The following is a 17,114-nucleotide window of genomic DNA, read 5'->3' as shown; positions in this document are numbered from 1 at the left end:
GTGCCCATGTAAATAGAGCGTTGACGTCGCATGACCTAATCAGTAGGCAAAGAGAGAGTTCTATCTTGTGACAGCTATTATCTCTGCTCTGATACCCCGGAAATACATACTCAACAATGATCCCCCTTCATAAACACCAGGAATACTGCCTGTCAGACTTTTTGATGGTGATCTCGCATTTCATTTCCATTTTTTTTAAACTGGAAACTTTAAATCCATGAGAACTCAGTAAACGCCATCTTCTAGGAAAGGCCGTGAGATGTGGTTGAAGCCTCCCCAAAACCTACTAGTAGGTGAGTTTTGATGTTTGACGTTTTTATAGTTTTTCTAGAGTTAACTAAAGCCGAGCCAGGTGGAACTGAAGTAGCTGCCAAATTATATTTATGCTCGGATTTTAAGTCTTTTTTGTCTTGTTTACAATTAGACAATTAGACTCATACTGAGTCATGTGTCAAGCCGAAAGTTATTGTCAGAGTGTGATAATCAAAAGTATCATCACTGTTTTAACCGTCTAATTCAAATTGATCATTCTGGATTGAGTACATGTGAAGTACTAATTAGAATGTTTAATGTTTCTACAATTATATATATTATTCAGATTCTGAATAATCTGAAATTCTTTTTGGTACACACACACTCACACCCTGGTATGCTTGCCTCAGGAATAGCAGTCAACTCTTTTAATATCACTGTATATGATTTTCTATTTCAGTTTTGATCGTTTTTTTTTTTTTTTTTTAATTTATTTGTCCTAAATCTCATTTCTATTTTTAATTGTTATTCTATTCTGCACTGATGTTGCACGAATATAAGTCTGTTGTGTTTTTATGTTGTATTCTTATTTTACATTTTTCACTCTTCTTCATCTCATTTTATTGGTAAATCTGAATGTTTAAACTGTTTTTAATCCTTACATAATCAAGTGTAATTGGTGTTAGAGTATACTAAGATTACTTTTATTGATTACAATTTGTGTATGTGTGACAAAATTATTAATGTCTGACTGTTTCTGCTGAGGAATAATGTGTCAGTGAGCTTTTAGAAAGCGGCACTGCCAGCTCATGTCCAGCAGAGGGAGGAAGAATTCTGTCACTCTGTCACTCTTGGATTGTAGTTCAATTGATTGACTTGATTTCAGTAACTCATTCAGATGGTATCTACGCTAATAAAAGAGACTAAACACGAGACAAACAGATGTGAATATAAAACACTAATGATCGCCTCACATGAGAACAAACAAGACTGCAGCTCAAAATCAGAATTAACTTTAAGGACTGTTCCAATGTTTCTGCAAGTTCGAGCCATCAAATTTCACAGGTATATTATATAATAATGGCCGATTATTTAAGGGTTTTTTTTTTAAGTCATCCTCACACTGTGTCGACCTGAATGAAAAGCAGTCGCTGCTGTTGTATGAAATACAGTACTGAAGTATTTATGATGTGTAGAAAATTGAAAAACCACTCCAGGGTTCCAGTTTGGAGTAATTTAATACAATACAGATATTGTTTTATCACCGCACATGTATATATCCAATTATCACACATTTGTGGTCTATTAAAGCCCACCCAGCACTTAATCATCCTCTGTGAATTCACAGTGTGTACTGCAGTGCTGGACAGAGGTTTCGTTGGCCGTGACCATGGAAAGCCTTGGATTCAGCATTGCAGATTCATTGAAAGCAGAGCAGCGCATGAGGGCTGACCGGCCTCGAGGGTTATTGTTATGCTTGGCCCCACAGAGCGGCGCCTGCAGCCCTGAGTGGGTGTGCGGTTGCTCCTCCATCTGCCGCGATGTGGGGAGGCCCAGGTGCTTTTTCAGAAGCCACAGTGGAAACAGAGCCGTTGAGCGAGTGCAAAGTCAGGCTTTCTTCTGGCAGTACGAGCGGAGTCAGCCCGTTTTAAACGCTGTGGTGAGAATTCACCGAATTTTCCCGTACCTGTTTAAGAATGATATTATCCTTGAGGGAATTATTGCATGCATAGTGGTATTAAGATAATAACAATCTACGTACACATGTGCGCCTTGTAGGCATAGAGGAGACTAAAGGGATCTGTTAGGGTGGAAATAGTTTCAAATGTCATTTTGTTTCATAGCAAAGTTGGAAACAATACGTTTATGTGATGGTCATCATCTGCCTTTAGGGCTGTATTAAGGAAGAATGAACAAATCAGTGACAGGATGTCACAGTCATCACATTATTTGTTTTCAAAGGCTCTCAGATCAAATCAGAGCTCGCCAGTGAGCCATCACAGTGCGTGTCCTTCGACAGGAAAAGCCCAACCTCGGGCTATCATGGCTGCAAACGACTGTCCTACTGAGCAAGACGATGAATCCCCTCCAGCTGCTGCAGAGGATCCCATATCAAAACATCAGGTCAGATTCTGACTGATGTCATCGATCAACAGTCGCCTTTTTGTTCTCCTAGATGTTCTCCTAGGTGATCATAGATAACTCACGTCAATTCTATGTACGAGAAATGCCAGTCGAAAAGGAATGATGATGAGATGAACACAACAGATTTGTCCCACAAGCTCGCGTGTCTGGGCGCATTATCAGCGCAGCCGTCAGACGTTTCCACAGTACCACGACAGGATTAATCCAAGGTGCATTTTTTAGCTAATCTTTAAACACTCAGCGCCTCAAGGTGAGTTCTTTAAGAAGACTGAGTATCCGGAATTTCAAGAAAATAATCCCCCCACCCCCACGTAAAATAACGATGTGTGAGCAGCTTGTCACTGCGCCAGGTGACAGAACCAGCACTCCATTAGAGGAGTTTGTGCGAGGATAGAACTGGAAAGGTTGGTGGTACCAGCCGTCCCTTTGAAATCAGATCATCGCTCGGGGAGAATTGAGCTTTTCTGATCCGCCGCTATTCAAAAGTTGGAATTAAAAACAATTAAAAAAAAACAAAAAAAAACACAACTTCAAACATATCCTACTTCCTTTAAGTAGCAGAGTCACCACAAAAAAGTTGATGTCTGAAGTATTTCAGGTTTATTGAGGTCCATAAAAGACTCTCGGGCAGGAAGAGGCAGGTTTTCACTGGAACCAAATGTTTCAAATATTTTTCAGGAATCTCTGTGATATGTGTGTAATCTGTCTGTAGATGGTTTATCGTCCACGACTTCGGTGACTCATTGTGGTTGTTTCACGTTAAACAGGAGCTTCCTAGTCTGTGTGTACAAACAAAGCTAAGGGAGTACCAAGAGGATTTCCAAAAGGTGAGTCATATGTAAACTACACTGCAAAAAATACACGTCTTTATATGACTTTTTTGAATTGCGAAAGTGATGATGATCCTTAGATTACACATGGAAACTAAATCGTGGGAGGAACAGTATCACATGCACGTATTTTTTAAATTGTTTGTATATATATTGGCTCGTGCCTTTACAGTATCTCTGCAGTTGATCCTGTGTTTGCTGGTGTAAAATGTGCACACACTGGCCTGTTTACTTCCCCCCGCTGTGACCCAGTCCCCTGAGCCCCTAAGTGATGCGTGGCGCCGAGCCAAGCACCCAAACATGCTGCTTCTGTGTTTTCTCCCCCCGCTTTCCCTTCCATCCGCTGTGCTGCACAACCCCAACTCAGTCGGAGTCACAGAGGAATTCTGCCCACAGTGGGCCCGGGATCTCAGGACACAGAGCCATCTTTTCACGGGGGCTTCACAAACACGCCAGGCCCAGAGAGAACCTCCCTTTGACGGAGGGGAACCATGGAAACTGGCACTGACCACAAGGCCCGGTTTCTCGGTATCTCTGTGCCCGGAATCACACCCGAGTCCCGCAGACGCCAGAGGAGCAGCGAAAGACAGAGGTGTTGGCGTTCAGAGGGTGATGCGTTTTTTTTTTCAGGGGGGCCCTCTGATTGATTGGAGAGAAACAGAGCGGCCATTCTTGTCAGATGCACAGGGTGAATGTTAACAAGCCGTGTGAGGATGCTCAAGTGTGCATTCTTTGGAGAAAAAAAGGAGTGGAGAGGTTTGGCGAGATAAGGTAGTTGATGGGGAAACTGAGAATGCAAATAAATTAAAAGCAAGTGTGCACGTGTGTCCGCGTGAACAGGTTGAAGGGGTTCAGAGGTACCTTGCTGCAACAGATTGGTCTTTATATAGTTCGCGCTCTTTGCAGAGAGCAAGGAGTCAAGTTTCAGTGCGTCATGTCTCTTTCCAGCACTGACTGAATCAACAGAACGTACGAGCTTCCCTCCAACATGCAGTCCCCTGAAAAACTCTCGATAATTCAAAACCTGACAGGACTGATCACCTTACAGAGCAGTGCATGTTTAAAAAAAAAACAAAAAAGACACACACATGTATGCTCGGGGGTATGTTACCTAACAGCTTACTTAGCAGCTAATACTGCGTGTCATAATGACATGAAGACATCCCCCCTCTGCCCGCACAGTTTCTGACTTTAATCATGGAGAGTAAAGCCAATATCTTGACTTGATTAAGAGTTAACACTCCGAACCCACTATCATCACATTATGGGATGTGATGGTCTGCTTCCCTTGAAACCCTTGTTATCTGTTGATTCATTAACTTTAATATATATATATATATATATACACACACACATATATATATATATATATATATATATATATATATATATATATATATTATTGATAACAATTTCTACTATAGAAGAAACTCAGACTGCTGACCAAATTTGTTTTTTATCCTCTGTGGGAGACATTCATGCAATCTTTTGGAGTCCTACTGTCCTGTCTAGAGGCTTTCTAGTGGCATCACACTTGTGGGGATGTGGCAAACGGCGCACATGGACGTTCTTTTTCAAAATGGAAAGTGGCCGTTTGTTTTGCAGATATGATGCTTCTGTTGCTAAAAATCAACTTGTTTCCTCGATGTGAGAGCTTTAACATCAATTTATGCAGTGTCCTTTGCTGGGGACAGCAGGACTTGCTAACTCCTATTTTTAACCAGTTTCTGTACTGAGGGTTGAGTGAGGCAGAAAAAGTTTTACTCAGAATTGGTGAAGGAGAGTCAGACTCAGAGCTGTCAGGAGATGACGTGGAGGAGGACTCATCAGTTTTCAAGGAGCCACCCAAGTGATGAAACCCACCGTCCACTATTACGGATAAGAAGCATTGTGTAAGCTACGGCCTCAGCCACCAAGACTGGGAGCCTACTGATTTCTTCAGACAGTACACAGACTACTGGGTTTTTGAAAACATCACAATAAAGAACACACACCAGCAGGAGGTGCTCATCTCTGGCTTTAAAAACACTTCAGAGGAGCTGAAAATCTCCTTTGGCATATCAATGTATGTCTCCTATACCCTTGGATCTGGATATAATTGGCGGCGAAGATGAGGGTCCCAGTTGTAGTCAGTTCAGTGAGTTGAGACAGATTTTTCAGAATTAGGCAGTCCATCAAACTCAAAATGATCTTGATGGTTCTTATGAGGAGAAAAAAAGTGATGCTCTGTAAAACTGAGCGCCACAAAGCTGCCTCAATCTGCCGAGGCCGGGGACGGCTTGTGTAGATGAGCAGATGATTCCCTTCACAGGCCGGTGTCTTGTATGACAATCCGTGCCAGGGAAACCAAATCCCACAGGAGTGAAAGCATTTCCGCTTGCCAGTCCCAGTGGTCTGGTTCTGGATTTTGAAGTTTACAAGGGGCCGGAATAGGTTCACTGACCAGAGGCTGGGAATTGGCAGGAATGCAGTCGCCTGGATGGCACTATCTTTTCCAAGAGGAGCACACCTGTACTTTGACAGGTATTTCACCTCTGTCATATTACTGGATATGTTGAAGGGAAGAGGGACCATTATGAAAAATAGAATCAAGGTGTCAGATGACACCAAGCTACAAAAACAAGGAAGAGATGCATCCGAAACGGTTGTCAGAAAACCATCAGAGGCTGCCGTGACGAAGTGGTGGGGATATAAGGCACTTCTGATAGCCTCCAGTGTCCATGGGACAGCTGCATGAGATGGCCATCGAAAGAGAAGCGCCATGTTACTGCGCTTAGACCTGCTGTCCTGACTGAGTACAGCAAAAACATGGGTGGAGTCAATTTGTGCGACCGAATGACCAGCTTTGACCTGATGTTCACAGGAAAATAAATATTATTACAGCGTTCAATTTTGCAAGACAAGACCCAATGACCACTACAAGGGACTTTTTTTCATTTTGTTTTTCTCTCAACAGCAATACTTAAACTGTCGGAAAAAAATTTCTGAATATCAAAACCTTTTCTCTTCTGGGTCTCAGGAGGATCAAATCCGCGGTGACTGCTTATAAATAGACTGACACCCTGACGGATCAGCTGTGTGTGTTACGTGTCGAAGATCGCGGCTGTGCTCCTGTCTCAAACTGCAACATGCCTCGCAGCTGCATAACATTGTGTTCTCTCGAGTCTTACGGAGGACACCGTTGATGTTTTAGATCGCACTGGCCTACATCAAACTTTACCGTGGCTGCGCGCGAGCCATCACAACCTGCATCCACATGCTCCTCGTATAGCCTTATTTCGTGTGTTGGGAAGAATAGTTCCCACTTCAACGCTTCAAGTCGTAATGTGGGAACAACATGAACGCTTCGTAACAAAGATGTGTTGTGTTTTATTGCTCTGAGCATTTAAACAACATGTCGATTGCAGAAGAAGAAGGCCAGCACGCTTTGAAGCCCCTCTTTGATTGCCTCTGGTTTTGAACGTGTTGATGCTTTTTGACATTTAGAGCTTTATATTGCAAAACCATGTTGTCCCTGACTTGTTGCTGCACTGTTACATCCCCTAAAACCACTAAAACATTGCTTTACCTGACTTGATTTCAGGGTCAACGCTAATACATTTCGTTCTGTAGCTCATCTAGGTCACTCCACATGGACGGCAACTGAATGTTACAACCTAAAACAATATTACAACTTGCACATAAACTAAATGTTTTAATTTACAACCAAACATTAAAAGTGCTCTGTGTGGTTTTGGATAATGAATTCAAACACAGAAAGGTCATATATACAGTACTAATGATTTGGTAATAATACAAACTCAGTTTAAATTCATGAGTATTTTTCCATAACTGAGCAAACAGGCTGTCCTCAGAGGGAGAAATGGTCCCCAGAAAAGTGCAACCTAGAGGGTCCTGCAAATATAAACACAGTAAGTATGTAAGACATTGAGCTGTCACTGTCACCAGATTCAGTTTATTCAGTCATGAAACTCAATCGCCAGAACTAGAGTGTCGCTTTCCTAGCTGGTTGTTCCGACATAAATGTGGCATTTGCATGAATTTCCTTTGATTATTCGAATTATTCTTCTGATTATTCTCACACCGCACAAACGCACAATTAGTCTGTTTTAGGGTTATATTTACATTTAACCTGCGATTTACAGTTATTATATGAAATGTACCAAAGAAGCTTAGCGCCGAAGCTGCTGAGGGGTAAATCATGCAGCTGTGAACTCCATCTGTCAAATCTCACCTGAGGGGCTTTAAGGTGGGAAAAAAACTTTATTATCTTGAGGATCAGTTTTGCAAGAGAATCTTTATCAAAATCTAGTTCATGTTGCATATTCCAATGTAACAGCGATGTGTGCTCAGATGACATCACAGCAAAATCAGAGGTAAGGTAGCGTAACAACATTCACAGAATATTCTAAATGTTCGAGTACAAAGAAGTAGATGAGGACCCAGCAGCACATTTCTGCCCCGGGCTCATCTTGGCAGGTTAATCCAGTCATTCTCATGGCAAGAAGGATTTGGCTTTGTCTTTGACGTTGACACGTCCTCCAGCTGCAACAGACGTTCGGAGACGGAGAGATGTGTTCTATCCAAATTAAAGATTGGTGATCTGTCCGGCGTGTCCCCGCCTCTCCCTCGGCGCCTGCTGCCATTGGCTCCAGCCCCCTGCTTTAAGTCCTCGATTCCCAGAAACCCTCACCAATTTTTCCAGCTGAATTTTTCTTGTTTAAAAGGCAAAAAAACAATAATAATTCCAAAGTGACGCTCTCACATTGCTGGGTCGCAGCAGCTTGGTATGTTTTAATTCGGCACCTTTTGTTTGCTTTTCAGCTCCTTGCGTGCAGCGTCCACGGCTTAGATTCTTTCCACAGCTTGTACAAGTATCAAATACTGTGGATAAACATTGTTTTGGAGTTGAGGTACGCTAATGTATTTTATAGATTTTTTTTTTCCTTCTTTTACACAAAAACGTCAGTGTATAATTCCAGCATAAATACTGGTGTTAGTTTCACCAAACTATGCCGGCTTGGCCTTCAAACTGCCTCGCACAGGAGTATTTCAAACTGGACCCTTCATTTGTCCGGCGGACCACAGATTCCTTGCAGAACTCCATGGGAACTAAAGCCTCGGTGGAAGTGTACAGGGTCAGCAAGTTAATGACTCCAGCACTGTTCTCTTTGATCTACGTCGTCACGGAGCGATATCTGTAAAAGGCTAACAATGAGAGACAGCGCCGACCCGTCAGACACTGAGCTCTGCCTCAGGCATGCTGACATTTAGGCGCATGAGAGTCGCCCAGTGGAGAGAGAGAGAGAGAGAGAGAGAGAGAGAGAGAGAGAGGGTAAAAACTAAATTACTGTAGTACAACTAAACTAAACTTGCTTCGGATCTTTGCACGGGAGAAATTGGAAAAACCAACATTTGAATACTTGCTTTCAGCTCATTAGTTAGTGTACTCCTCACCCTCCATCCCATTAGAGGCCCTTGTTATACAGTATGCCCTGTCTCTTTCACTCAAACCCAAATTTAACACTAATTTAAATTTAGCAGCCTCTCTGGATTCACCAGGTTCAGATTGACTCGCAGCTTCACTGATGAGGTGAGCACAGTCCCTGTAGTTGTTGAGGTGTTCTGGTCCAAGAGGTTCATTTGTAATTGGGCCACACGGTCATGGTACCTTATGCTGCACACCTAACCTCAGGTAACCCGGGTTATACAGATCAACACATAGATCAGACCGGTCGATCTGTGTAAAAATAAACCTGACTTTAGAGTCCGCGCAGTTCGTACGTCAAAGGCCAGTTTAGCATGCAGGTAACACGTGTAACCCTTGTGTGGAAAACATGTGAATCCACATATAGCCCTTCTCGACATGAGTTAATGGGAAGTATTGACATATCGTCCATGTGCATAATTAGGCTTCGGTGTACACTGCACCTGATTTTAAAAATGTAAAGTCATTATCTATAAACAGATTATTGACACTGGGTTGCGCAGACGATCCCATTGAGCACAGATCGCGAGATGTATCAGGGGAGCTGGAGTGTTCACAGAGGAGCTTTGGCCTTCTCCTTTTGTTGGTTCTGCCAAGTTGGCGATAGCCGCTGTAACACCAAACTTTCCCCTTTGTCACAAGACAAAGTAGGCTGACAAAAGAGGCTGCTCATTGTTTGGCCATTACCTGCATGGGCACATAGTTAAGCTGCACATTTCGCAGTGGCCTGGATAATTAAAAGGTCACTCCTGTGGAGCTCATGTAGAAATAATCGTACGGCACAGGCGGACCCTTTGATGCCACACTGGCTTTAATGCAGTTATCTTGTGAAGTATTGTTGACCACACCCGCTTTTGCACATGACCTGCGGCGATTACTAGTTAGGTCAGACTCCCGGATCTTCATGGAAGGAGGGGGGCTCATCCTGGTGACCAACAACCCCCAATGCCTTAATGCCACATAATGCACAAAGAACAATGCTTTTTGTTTCTTCTTTTACAAGTCTGAATTCTTCCATTATTGTATAATCTCCCACTCATGGGAAGTAAATAGTTTCCTGGGCCTGGATGTAATTACCATCACTGAATGACCATCTTTTTATACTTCTGTTTCTCCAACTCAAGTTTCACTTTTAAGGATAAACTTTTTTTTCCACTCAATATCAAAATATAAGAGAGACCTGACAGTGTTGGTAGCACATAAGACATTTGCTTGAACATTAAGCATTTGCGCATTTCGCAAGGCTCCACTGGGAAAAATCTGGATTGATTCGTCAGGTTGATAACCGCCCTCATGACCCCTTGTGTGACTGCAGTTGTCAGGTTGGACGAACGGATGTGTGTTGGACTCGTACAGGTCCCGGATTAGGTCAAAACAAGATTTACTTGTTGATCGACAGGCAACATTCGAAAATAGGCAGAGATCATGAATAAGTCGAAGCCGAGCGAGAACAATACGGTCGCACAATACCCGATCCAGCAAAGGATTAGCGTTTAGAGTGCGGTCGTTGAGAGAGAAAGGTGTGATTTAGTGTGTGGATGAGGTGCAGGTGTGAAGGTGGGTGCGGAGATCTGATTGAAGTTTGGAGAATAGGAGAGACTCCATCTCACGTGCATGAGTGCCTCACTAAATGTTTGTACAGTCCATTATTACGTGTACGTTGAATGCGCGAGCGCTTACTCAACACTCTTACCTCATCCGAGGATCACAAGGGGCTCCTTCACAAAACATACATGCGTTCAATGTTTTAATTTAGAAATTAAATACAGGATTTTAGACTTGAGGATGGAGATTAACGTCCAACCCGATCCTGCATAAGAACATTGCAAAACCTTTTTAAAAACACAGGTAACTATTTAATCCGGCATATGTAAACTCATTGCAGCACTGAGCGTTTTCTCACCACTTTGGAATTTTTTTTATCCCAGGATAGGAACACACTCGCACAAGGCCAAGCATTGAGAATCATTGTGCATTTTCATAATCTTTTAGCCACGTCACACTGAACACAGTGTTCCTCCTCTGCTGCCTTAAATATTTGAGTCTTTTGCAGGGAGATTGCTTCAAACTGTTACGATCAGCGTTTCAGCCGGCTCACTGTTCTGTTCGGGCAGTTAGGAGAATAACATGAGCACGCACTGACATATAACACCATATGATAAAAACCATTCACGTGTATCCACACATGGGAATTTTTTTTTATTATCCAATCACAGTTTTTCAGAATGTTTGTCCTGTTAGTGATGTAAGGGATGCAGACTCTCAGTACAGTATGAGCAGGAACAAAGTGAGAGCATGAACTTCACAAAAGGCCCTGTGCTGAAAATGTCATAGTCTGCTCAGCCGAGGAAGTTTCACCTTCGTAGAACTCAATCTACTTTCCCCCCGTGAAGTATCAGCACTGAGCTGAAATGATACCAACTGTTCCAAAGAGTGAATTTTTTCCCATTACCTCAGCGAGCATGTCAAGGTCATTGATATTGCAACATAAAACTGCCTCGTGAGCAGATACTGATAAAGAAACACTGCGTTGTTTATTATTAGAGACGCGGGGATCACTGCAGTGTCTCATGGCATGTTGAGAAAGGTTATGAAAAGGCCAACAAGAAGTGACCGCCTCATTTCCAGAGAATTAAACTGTCTACATTTGTCCTGTTTCCTGATTACCTCCGATCTGTCGCAACTGTGCCCACATTCAAAAAATAAACTCTTTTTCCTGGTTTTCTCAGGCTTGGTTTGAATGTTTGTGTGGTTTGTTGATGTCTTTTGGAGGGTGTTTGTGGTTGTAAGTGTTGTACATTCTTGAATTTATATGGTAATATATATTACATATTATATGTTTAGTTATTTAATACTTTTTTACATGTACATTTTATTTTTAACTTACTTTTATTTTGGAACCCACTGCAATTTCTCTCTAGTGTGCTCTGAGTCTCCTTCTAGTTGGATGTGGAGGCATCCTTATCTTGATCAGCTTCGATACGAAGGATCTTTCTTCCAAATATCCCAACTTGGAAGGTTATTCCTACAGATGAGCCCTGCCAACCAGCCCATACCTGAAACCTCTCTCTTCACCACGTTAGTCCGGTACAACACCTTCGTTCCCGATGACTAAAATCTGCTATATCCATAGGACTCACTTTGTCTCTCTTGAACTGCCTCACCTTCTGTCCTGAATTCCATTGAATCAGAATTTAGAAGGAAACATTCGGCTAAAAGATAAAAGTACCTAGCTTATGAAGTACTGCTTGGACTTCCCAACATTTTTGGCTTGTGACCCATTAAAACAATGGTGCAGTTACTACTTGCAAATTCTTATCACTGACTGGTCATAAGTTTACCACTTATGACCATTTCAATCACAGTCACATTTTCCTTTGATTCACTATATTACAATGTCAATTCAGAAAATTAAAGCTTATCAGCCATTTACAAGAAATGGCAACAATTGGAGGAAAGACTGTGCGGCATGTTTTTCTGCCTTCCTCCTGCATTGAATCATCACAACCCCCCTGGTATAAAACCACAGACAGCTAAGTCTGACCCAGACTTATTATAGTTCTGTGTTTTTCATTAGCTCTTATTTATTTCTATTGCTTTTTGTAGCATTTGTTTTAAATTCAGTTTACTTTCAATTAGTTTGCTCATTCATGTTTGTGTTGTGTTTATGATTAAATATTTAGTGTTGAGTTTCGTTTTTAGTTTCAGTCTAAATTTTAATCATTCAAAATAATAATACGGTGGAAATGAGTCAAGGGGAAGATATGCAGACAACAATACAACACTTTAGGAAGGCGACTGACTCACAGTCATATAAAAATCCCAGTCTCAGTAAACATTTGCCTCCTACGGCTAGTTGCGTTCACAAGTGTCACCAAATTGACAAAATCAAAAAAGGCATTTCCTGTATGTTAGTCATGTTTTAAGTACACAATTAGTTCCATTTTGTTTAAAGGTCCAGTTTGTTAGAAATTAGATTTCCAAGTCTAATTCCCAACTTGTCAGAGATGCTTTTGTATGTCGGACGTCCTGACCTGCGATCCCAAATAGTCAGTATTTGACGAGTTGCGATGAGAATGAAAAGAAAATCAAGGTTCTTACAAATTCAGCCTTTAAGTAAAATGTTTTTTTTTCCACACCTAGCAACTATATTAACCTTGGTCTGACCAGGTGGAGCTGAGCCTGACAAGCTGAGTCTCATTTATGTACGAAAGTGCGAGTTGTTCTGCTGAAGTGCCCCTGTGCAACACACTTGCTTGCTCAGTCATCTTAAATTGCTCTGGATGTGAGTCAGCTGAAGGCCTAAAAGTAAATGTAAAACGATCTACTGTTTAACTCTGTTAATAGAATAATGAGCATGAGCCTGTGAACACCGAGGTGATGCCCTCCACTGCTTGGTGATGTGGTCGACTGTGTTTCCTAAAATGTGGCTTGAGTGTATCATTGCTGCTCTTGGAAATCCACCACGAAGAGTTGCGGTCAACTTAGTTCACTGAATGAAGCCTTTTCCAGCTAATAAGCGAGTGTCCATTTTAAAAGAACTAGAAAGCGACCCCCTTCACAGACAGTGAATGTATATTTTAAGACCAAAGCCTGTCAGATGAGAGATGGAAACTGAGAGCAGACATGGTGGTGGGTGGCACTGGTGTCAAATGTCAGCACAGTTAAGAAAAAAGGTATAACAAGAGGGCTCTTCGAGAAGCAAAGGAGTGGACGAGACAATGAAAGCTGAGGCTCCTCTTGATATTTTCAGTAAATAAAGAATTGAAACTGCAAGAGTTTCCTTTTCTTTTTCGAAGGTCGCAGGAGAAGAAGGAGAATCTCACATCCGTTTAGTGAAAACCCCCCGCAGGATTACACATGACAGGAAGAAGATGCCAGTGCCAGACTCCCAAATCCAACAACACAATGCACAAAGAAGGAGCTGAAAACTGAAGGGCCTGCTATGCAACTGTTATATATTTTCCATGTGAATCTGATATGTTCACATTCAAAGTGTTTTTTTTTCTTAATATTTGTGTCAATTAAACAGCGACATTACCTTTTAATGACGAGATGACGATACATTATGTCTCACAAAATATCTGTGAACTCCTTCCAAATATTGAAATGAAGATCTAATATATAATTATATATTTTTGAATTAGATGTCAATATATGCTTGTTCTGGGAAGTCTGTTTGAGCGAAGTAGAAGACCAGAGTCATGTATAATGATTTTTTTTTAAAGGAGTAGAAAAATATATATTTAGAGAAATATCTGTAGGCCTGAAATACATCTTTTATCAGCACAGTACATGACTGCAGTGTGCACGGCCTTCGAGATAAATCTTTGGCGGTGGTCGGATCTCGGAAAACAAACAAACAAACAAAACTAAAACATCAGTCTTTGATGAGACATGTTTCTTTTTGTTTTGGTAGGGTCGTCATGAAGTCACCCTTGGCCACCAGCACGTACTGCATCATTTCCTGTTCGTCCGAACAGTAGAGTACGCCTCATCGGGCTCCCTCAGTGTGTTCACGCCTCGGCAGCACATCACCCGATCCTGCTCCTCCCTGCGCACCTGTCGCCCATTAAGCTGTAACGTGTATACACCCGCCTCCTCGCTCCAGTTTGCTCAGCGGCTCAGCTGTCAGCCCACGACGCTCACTCCTCCCTATTGTTCAACCCTGGAAGCTGTAGCCGTTTTTTTTTTCCTTTTTTTTTTTTCAGCATTTAACATATTCACGCTTAAATAATATCAAAATGAAGTCAGCTACACATTAAGAAAAACCTGGACACTCACACGGATTGCTTGATTTTTGAGCCCTGTCGGTGGTCGCTGCTGTCCCAGGATGCAATGCAGACTGTAGAAAAAAGTTAGGAGGATAATGTGACAACTCCACTGTCATAATATTCCTACCTTTTATTAAAACTGTAAAGAACATTAAATTATACTGGCTGCTGAAACAAAAATGTACACATCACTGCAAAATATAAATTTTAGGGAGAGTTTTTTTTTTTCAGTAGTAGGACTGAAATTGCATAAAAAAACATGTGCTCCATGTGACGTTCACTTGTTGAGCACAAATCATACGGTTTACCAGCCTTTACGCATACTTTGCCTCAGGCCACACTTAAATTGTTATGGTATCTCTGCCATTGCACCTGTCAACTATACAGCATGCTGCCTGCAATAAACAATGCAGACTGTGAGTCAGTCTGTAATGTCATTCCAGCAGTTGTTTCATGATGCAGGCTTGTACAATTTCATGTTTTAATCTCCACTTTCTCTCAGTTGCTTTCTGTATTTCAGAGATTGACTTTAAGCGGTTGAAAGCATTCAACTGGTTTGTTTTTTTAAAAACATTTTTTATTAAGTCTCTGTGAGGCTAAAGTATTCTCTTCAGAGTCTCCTGGCTGTGTTATTGATCGCAGATGAGGCCTTTACACGAAACACCCATTGGGAAATTAAAATCTCTTGACTCTGTAGTGATGGATGGGAGTCTTAAATATCAGAACAACTTGAGCCATAAAATGTCAAGCACATTGTAAGCAAACTTTTGAAAGTTCGCAGAAAGGAAGGCTATGTACTACTATTATAAACAGCTGATCAGTCATGTGACATGAATGATTTCAACTAAAATCTAAGAACTCCACCGCCAGACAACAACTGTTGCTGATCGATCTGAAATGTGTTCTGTCCATTCGGACTGTCAGCATTGTCTGCGAGTCCTTGCCGGCCGTGGAGCATTCTTGTCTGTGAATGTGGTTTACGGGCATAAAACCACATGACAAAGACTGAGGACAATAAAAACCAAACAGTCAGGATTTCATGGCAGCAATTTCAGTTCACGGAGGTCAACACCAAAAGCGTCTTTCCTGCACCCAAAAAAAAAAAAGAAATGTTCAAGATAGAAAGACGTTGTACAGGATATGGAAATACCTTTTAAAGTTTGCGTCAACAAACGTAACTTTATCTTTATTATCCAACTCAAGAACAAAGAGCTGGAGGCTGCGTGCTGCACGAAAAGAGATGTCTTGTGTTGGAAAACTTCAAAAGGGATCATGAACAATGCAACAACTGATGGCAGCAGGAGAAAAGAAACCATGAAATAAACAAAATTAAGCAGGAAATTTCAATAAACCAACTCAGATCTAAGCGGCGATGTTTGAAAAAGAAAGAAAAAAAAGCCTCTCAAGATGTCAGTTTCATTGTTTAACTTTATTCAAAACATGTGTCGTAAATGAAACAGTATTTTTTAGGATCAGTAGACACCTCCTGAGAAACACATGTTTGACAGTACACACATGTGGAAACCAACACACACACACACACACACACACACACACACACACACACACACACACACACACACACAGACAAACCAGCTGGAGACTCTCTCACTTCCAATTGGTGAGAAGTGGTGTGATGTGTATGAGGTGACTGTGGTGTTAGGTTCAGTGTGTGTGTCTGTGTGTGTGTGTGCGTGTAACAGAAAAAACAGGAGCTCATGTGTGTAAATGCAGTTGCGTGTTTGGCGGGTGGTGTCAGAGGGGCTTTGCGTGGCAAATAACACAACAGACAGACAGAGTGGTCTGATATCAAGTCTATCTCTTAGATGGCTGCACACACACACACACACACACACACACACACACACACACACACACACACACACACACACACACACACTCGTTGTGATAACCCCCGGTCGGCTGGGAACCCTCGTCTGCAGCCAAACTTTTTTTCACAGAGAACAAAGGTGTTAAGCACGCCAATTTTCTTTCCGAATGATCTGATCTGATGAGCACATTCCTTTCCGCTCCCGATAGCTCCTTCATTATGATCAAGCACAGAAAGGCTGCATGTGCATGTAGCTGTCGGTAGTACAGCACATCTCATCCTCAGATACTTTTTGTCAACAGCTGTTGAGTCAGCAAATGCTGTTTGTAATGTACATGAATATATCTGCACACTGCATAATGTGACCTTCTGTTCAGGGTGCTGTTATCATGCCAAAGCTATCTCACAAGCTTTTGGCCACAGTCACACGGTTACGCCAATGCAGGTGATTGAAAATCGCCTCGATATTAGAATTTAGTTTAGAAAACACAGCCTTTACTTGCCAAAAGCAGGTTCAGTACACATGGATTCAAAAAAATCCAGTCAGGATGAGGAACAGGTGACACCAACTGGGACAATCGTACAGGTGGCTGGAGGAACCAGCCACAGTTAAGTTAGGCAATGAATGTGCCATGCCTCATAAGTGTTGTTACCATGGTTACCTGCACGTAAGTATGGGCTATGTGTACTTCAGTGAAAAAGGGCCGCAACTTTGTTTGAGGTGTCTTACTCTGGGATTTTAACTCGTCTCTGTCAACCAATGAGAATCAGTGACATCTTCAACACTGGACAGC

General features: G+C 41.9%; 1 protein-coding gene across 13 annotated transcripts; it reads left to right on the top strand.

Moving 5' to 3' along the window:
• The first annotated feature begins 131 nt into the window (after positions 1-131).
• On the top strand, positions 132-15,179 carry LOC119018973. Of its 13 annotated transcripts, XR_005074910.1 has the most exons (6): positions 132-293; positions 1,601-1,912; positions 2,215-2,376; positions 3,165-3,224; positions 11,637-11,802; positions 13,515-13,779. XR_005074910.1 is itself a non-coding variant. In XM_037097080.1 (5 exons), exons 2-5 carry the CDS (start codon positions 1,643-1,645, stop codon positions 14,450-14,452), a joined length of 810 nt encoding a protein of 269 aa, XP_036952975.1. In that variant the 5' UTR covers positions 132-293; positions 1,601-1,642; the 3' UTR covers positions 14,453-15,179. The 13 variants fall into 13 exon arrangements, 3 of the variants coding, with proteins under 3 accessions (XP_036952975.1, XP_036952976.1, XP_036952977.1); XM_037097080.1 differs by lacking the exons at positions 11,637-11,802; positions 13,515-13,779 and adding an exon at positions 14,135-15,179; XM_037097081.1 differs by lacking the exon at positions 11,637-11,802.
• Positions 15,180-17,114: the final 1,935 nt, after the last annotated feature.

The sequence above is a fragment of the Acanthopagrus latus genome, chromosome 5 (genome assembly GCF_904848185.1).
Source record: "Acanthopagrus latus isolate v.2019 chromosome 5, fAcaLat1.1, whole genome shotgun sequence".
In the NCBI taxonomy this organism is placed as follows: Eukaryota; Metazoa; Chordata; class Actinopteri; order Spariformes; family Sparidae; genus Acanthopagrus; species Acanthopagrus latus.
This window is presented reverse-complemented; position numbering and strand designations above follow the sequence as displayed.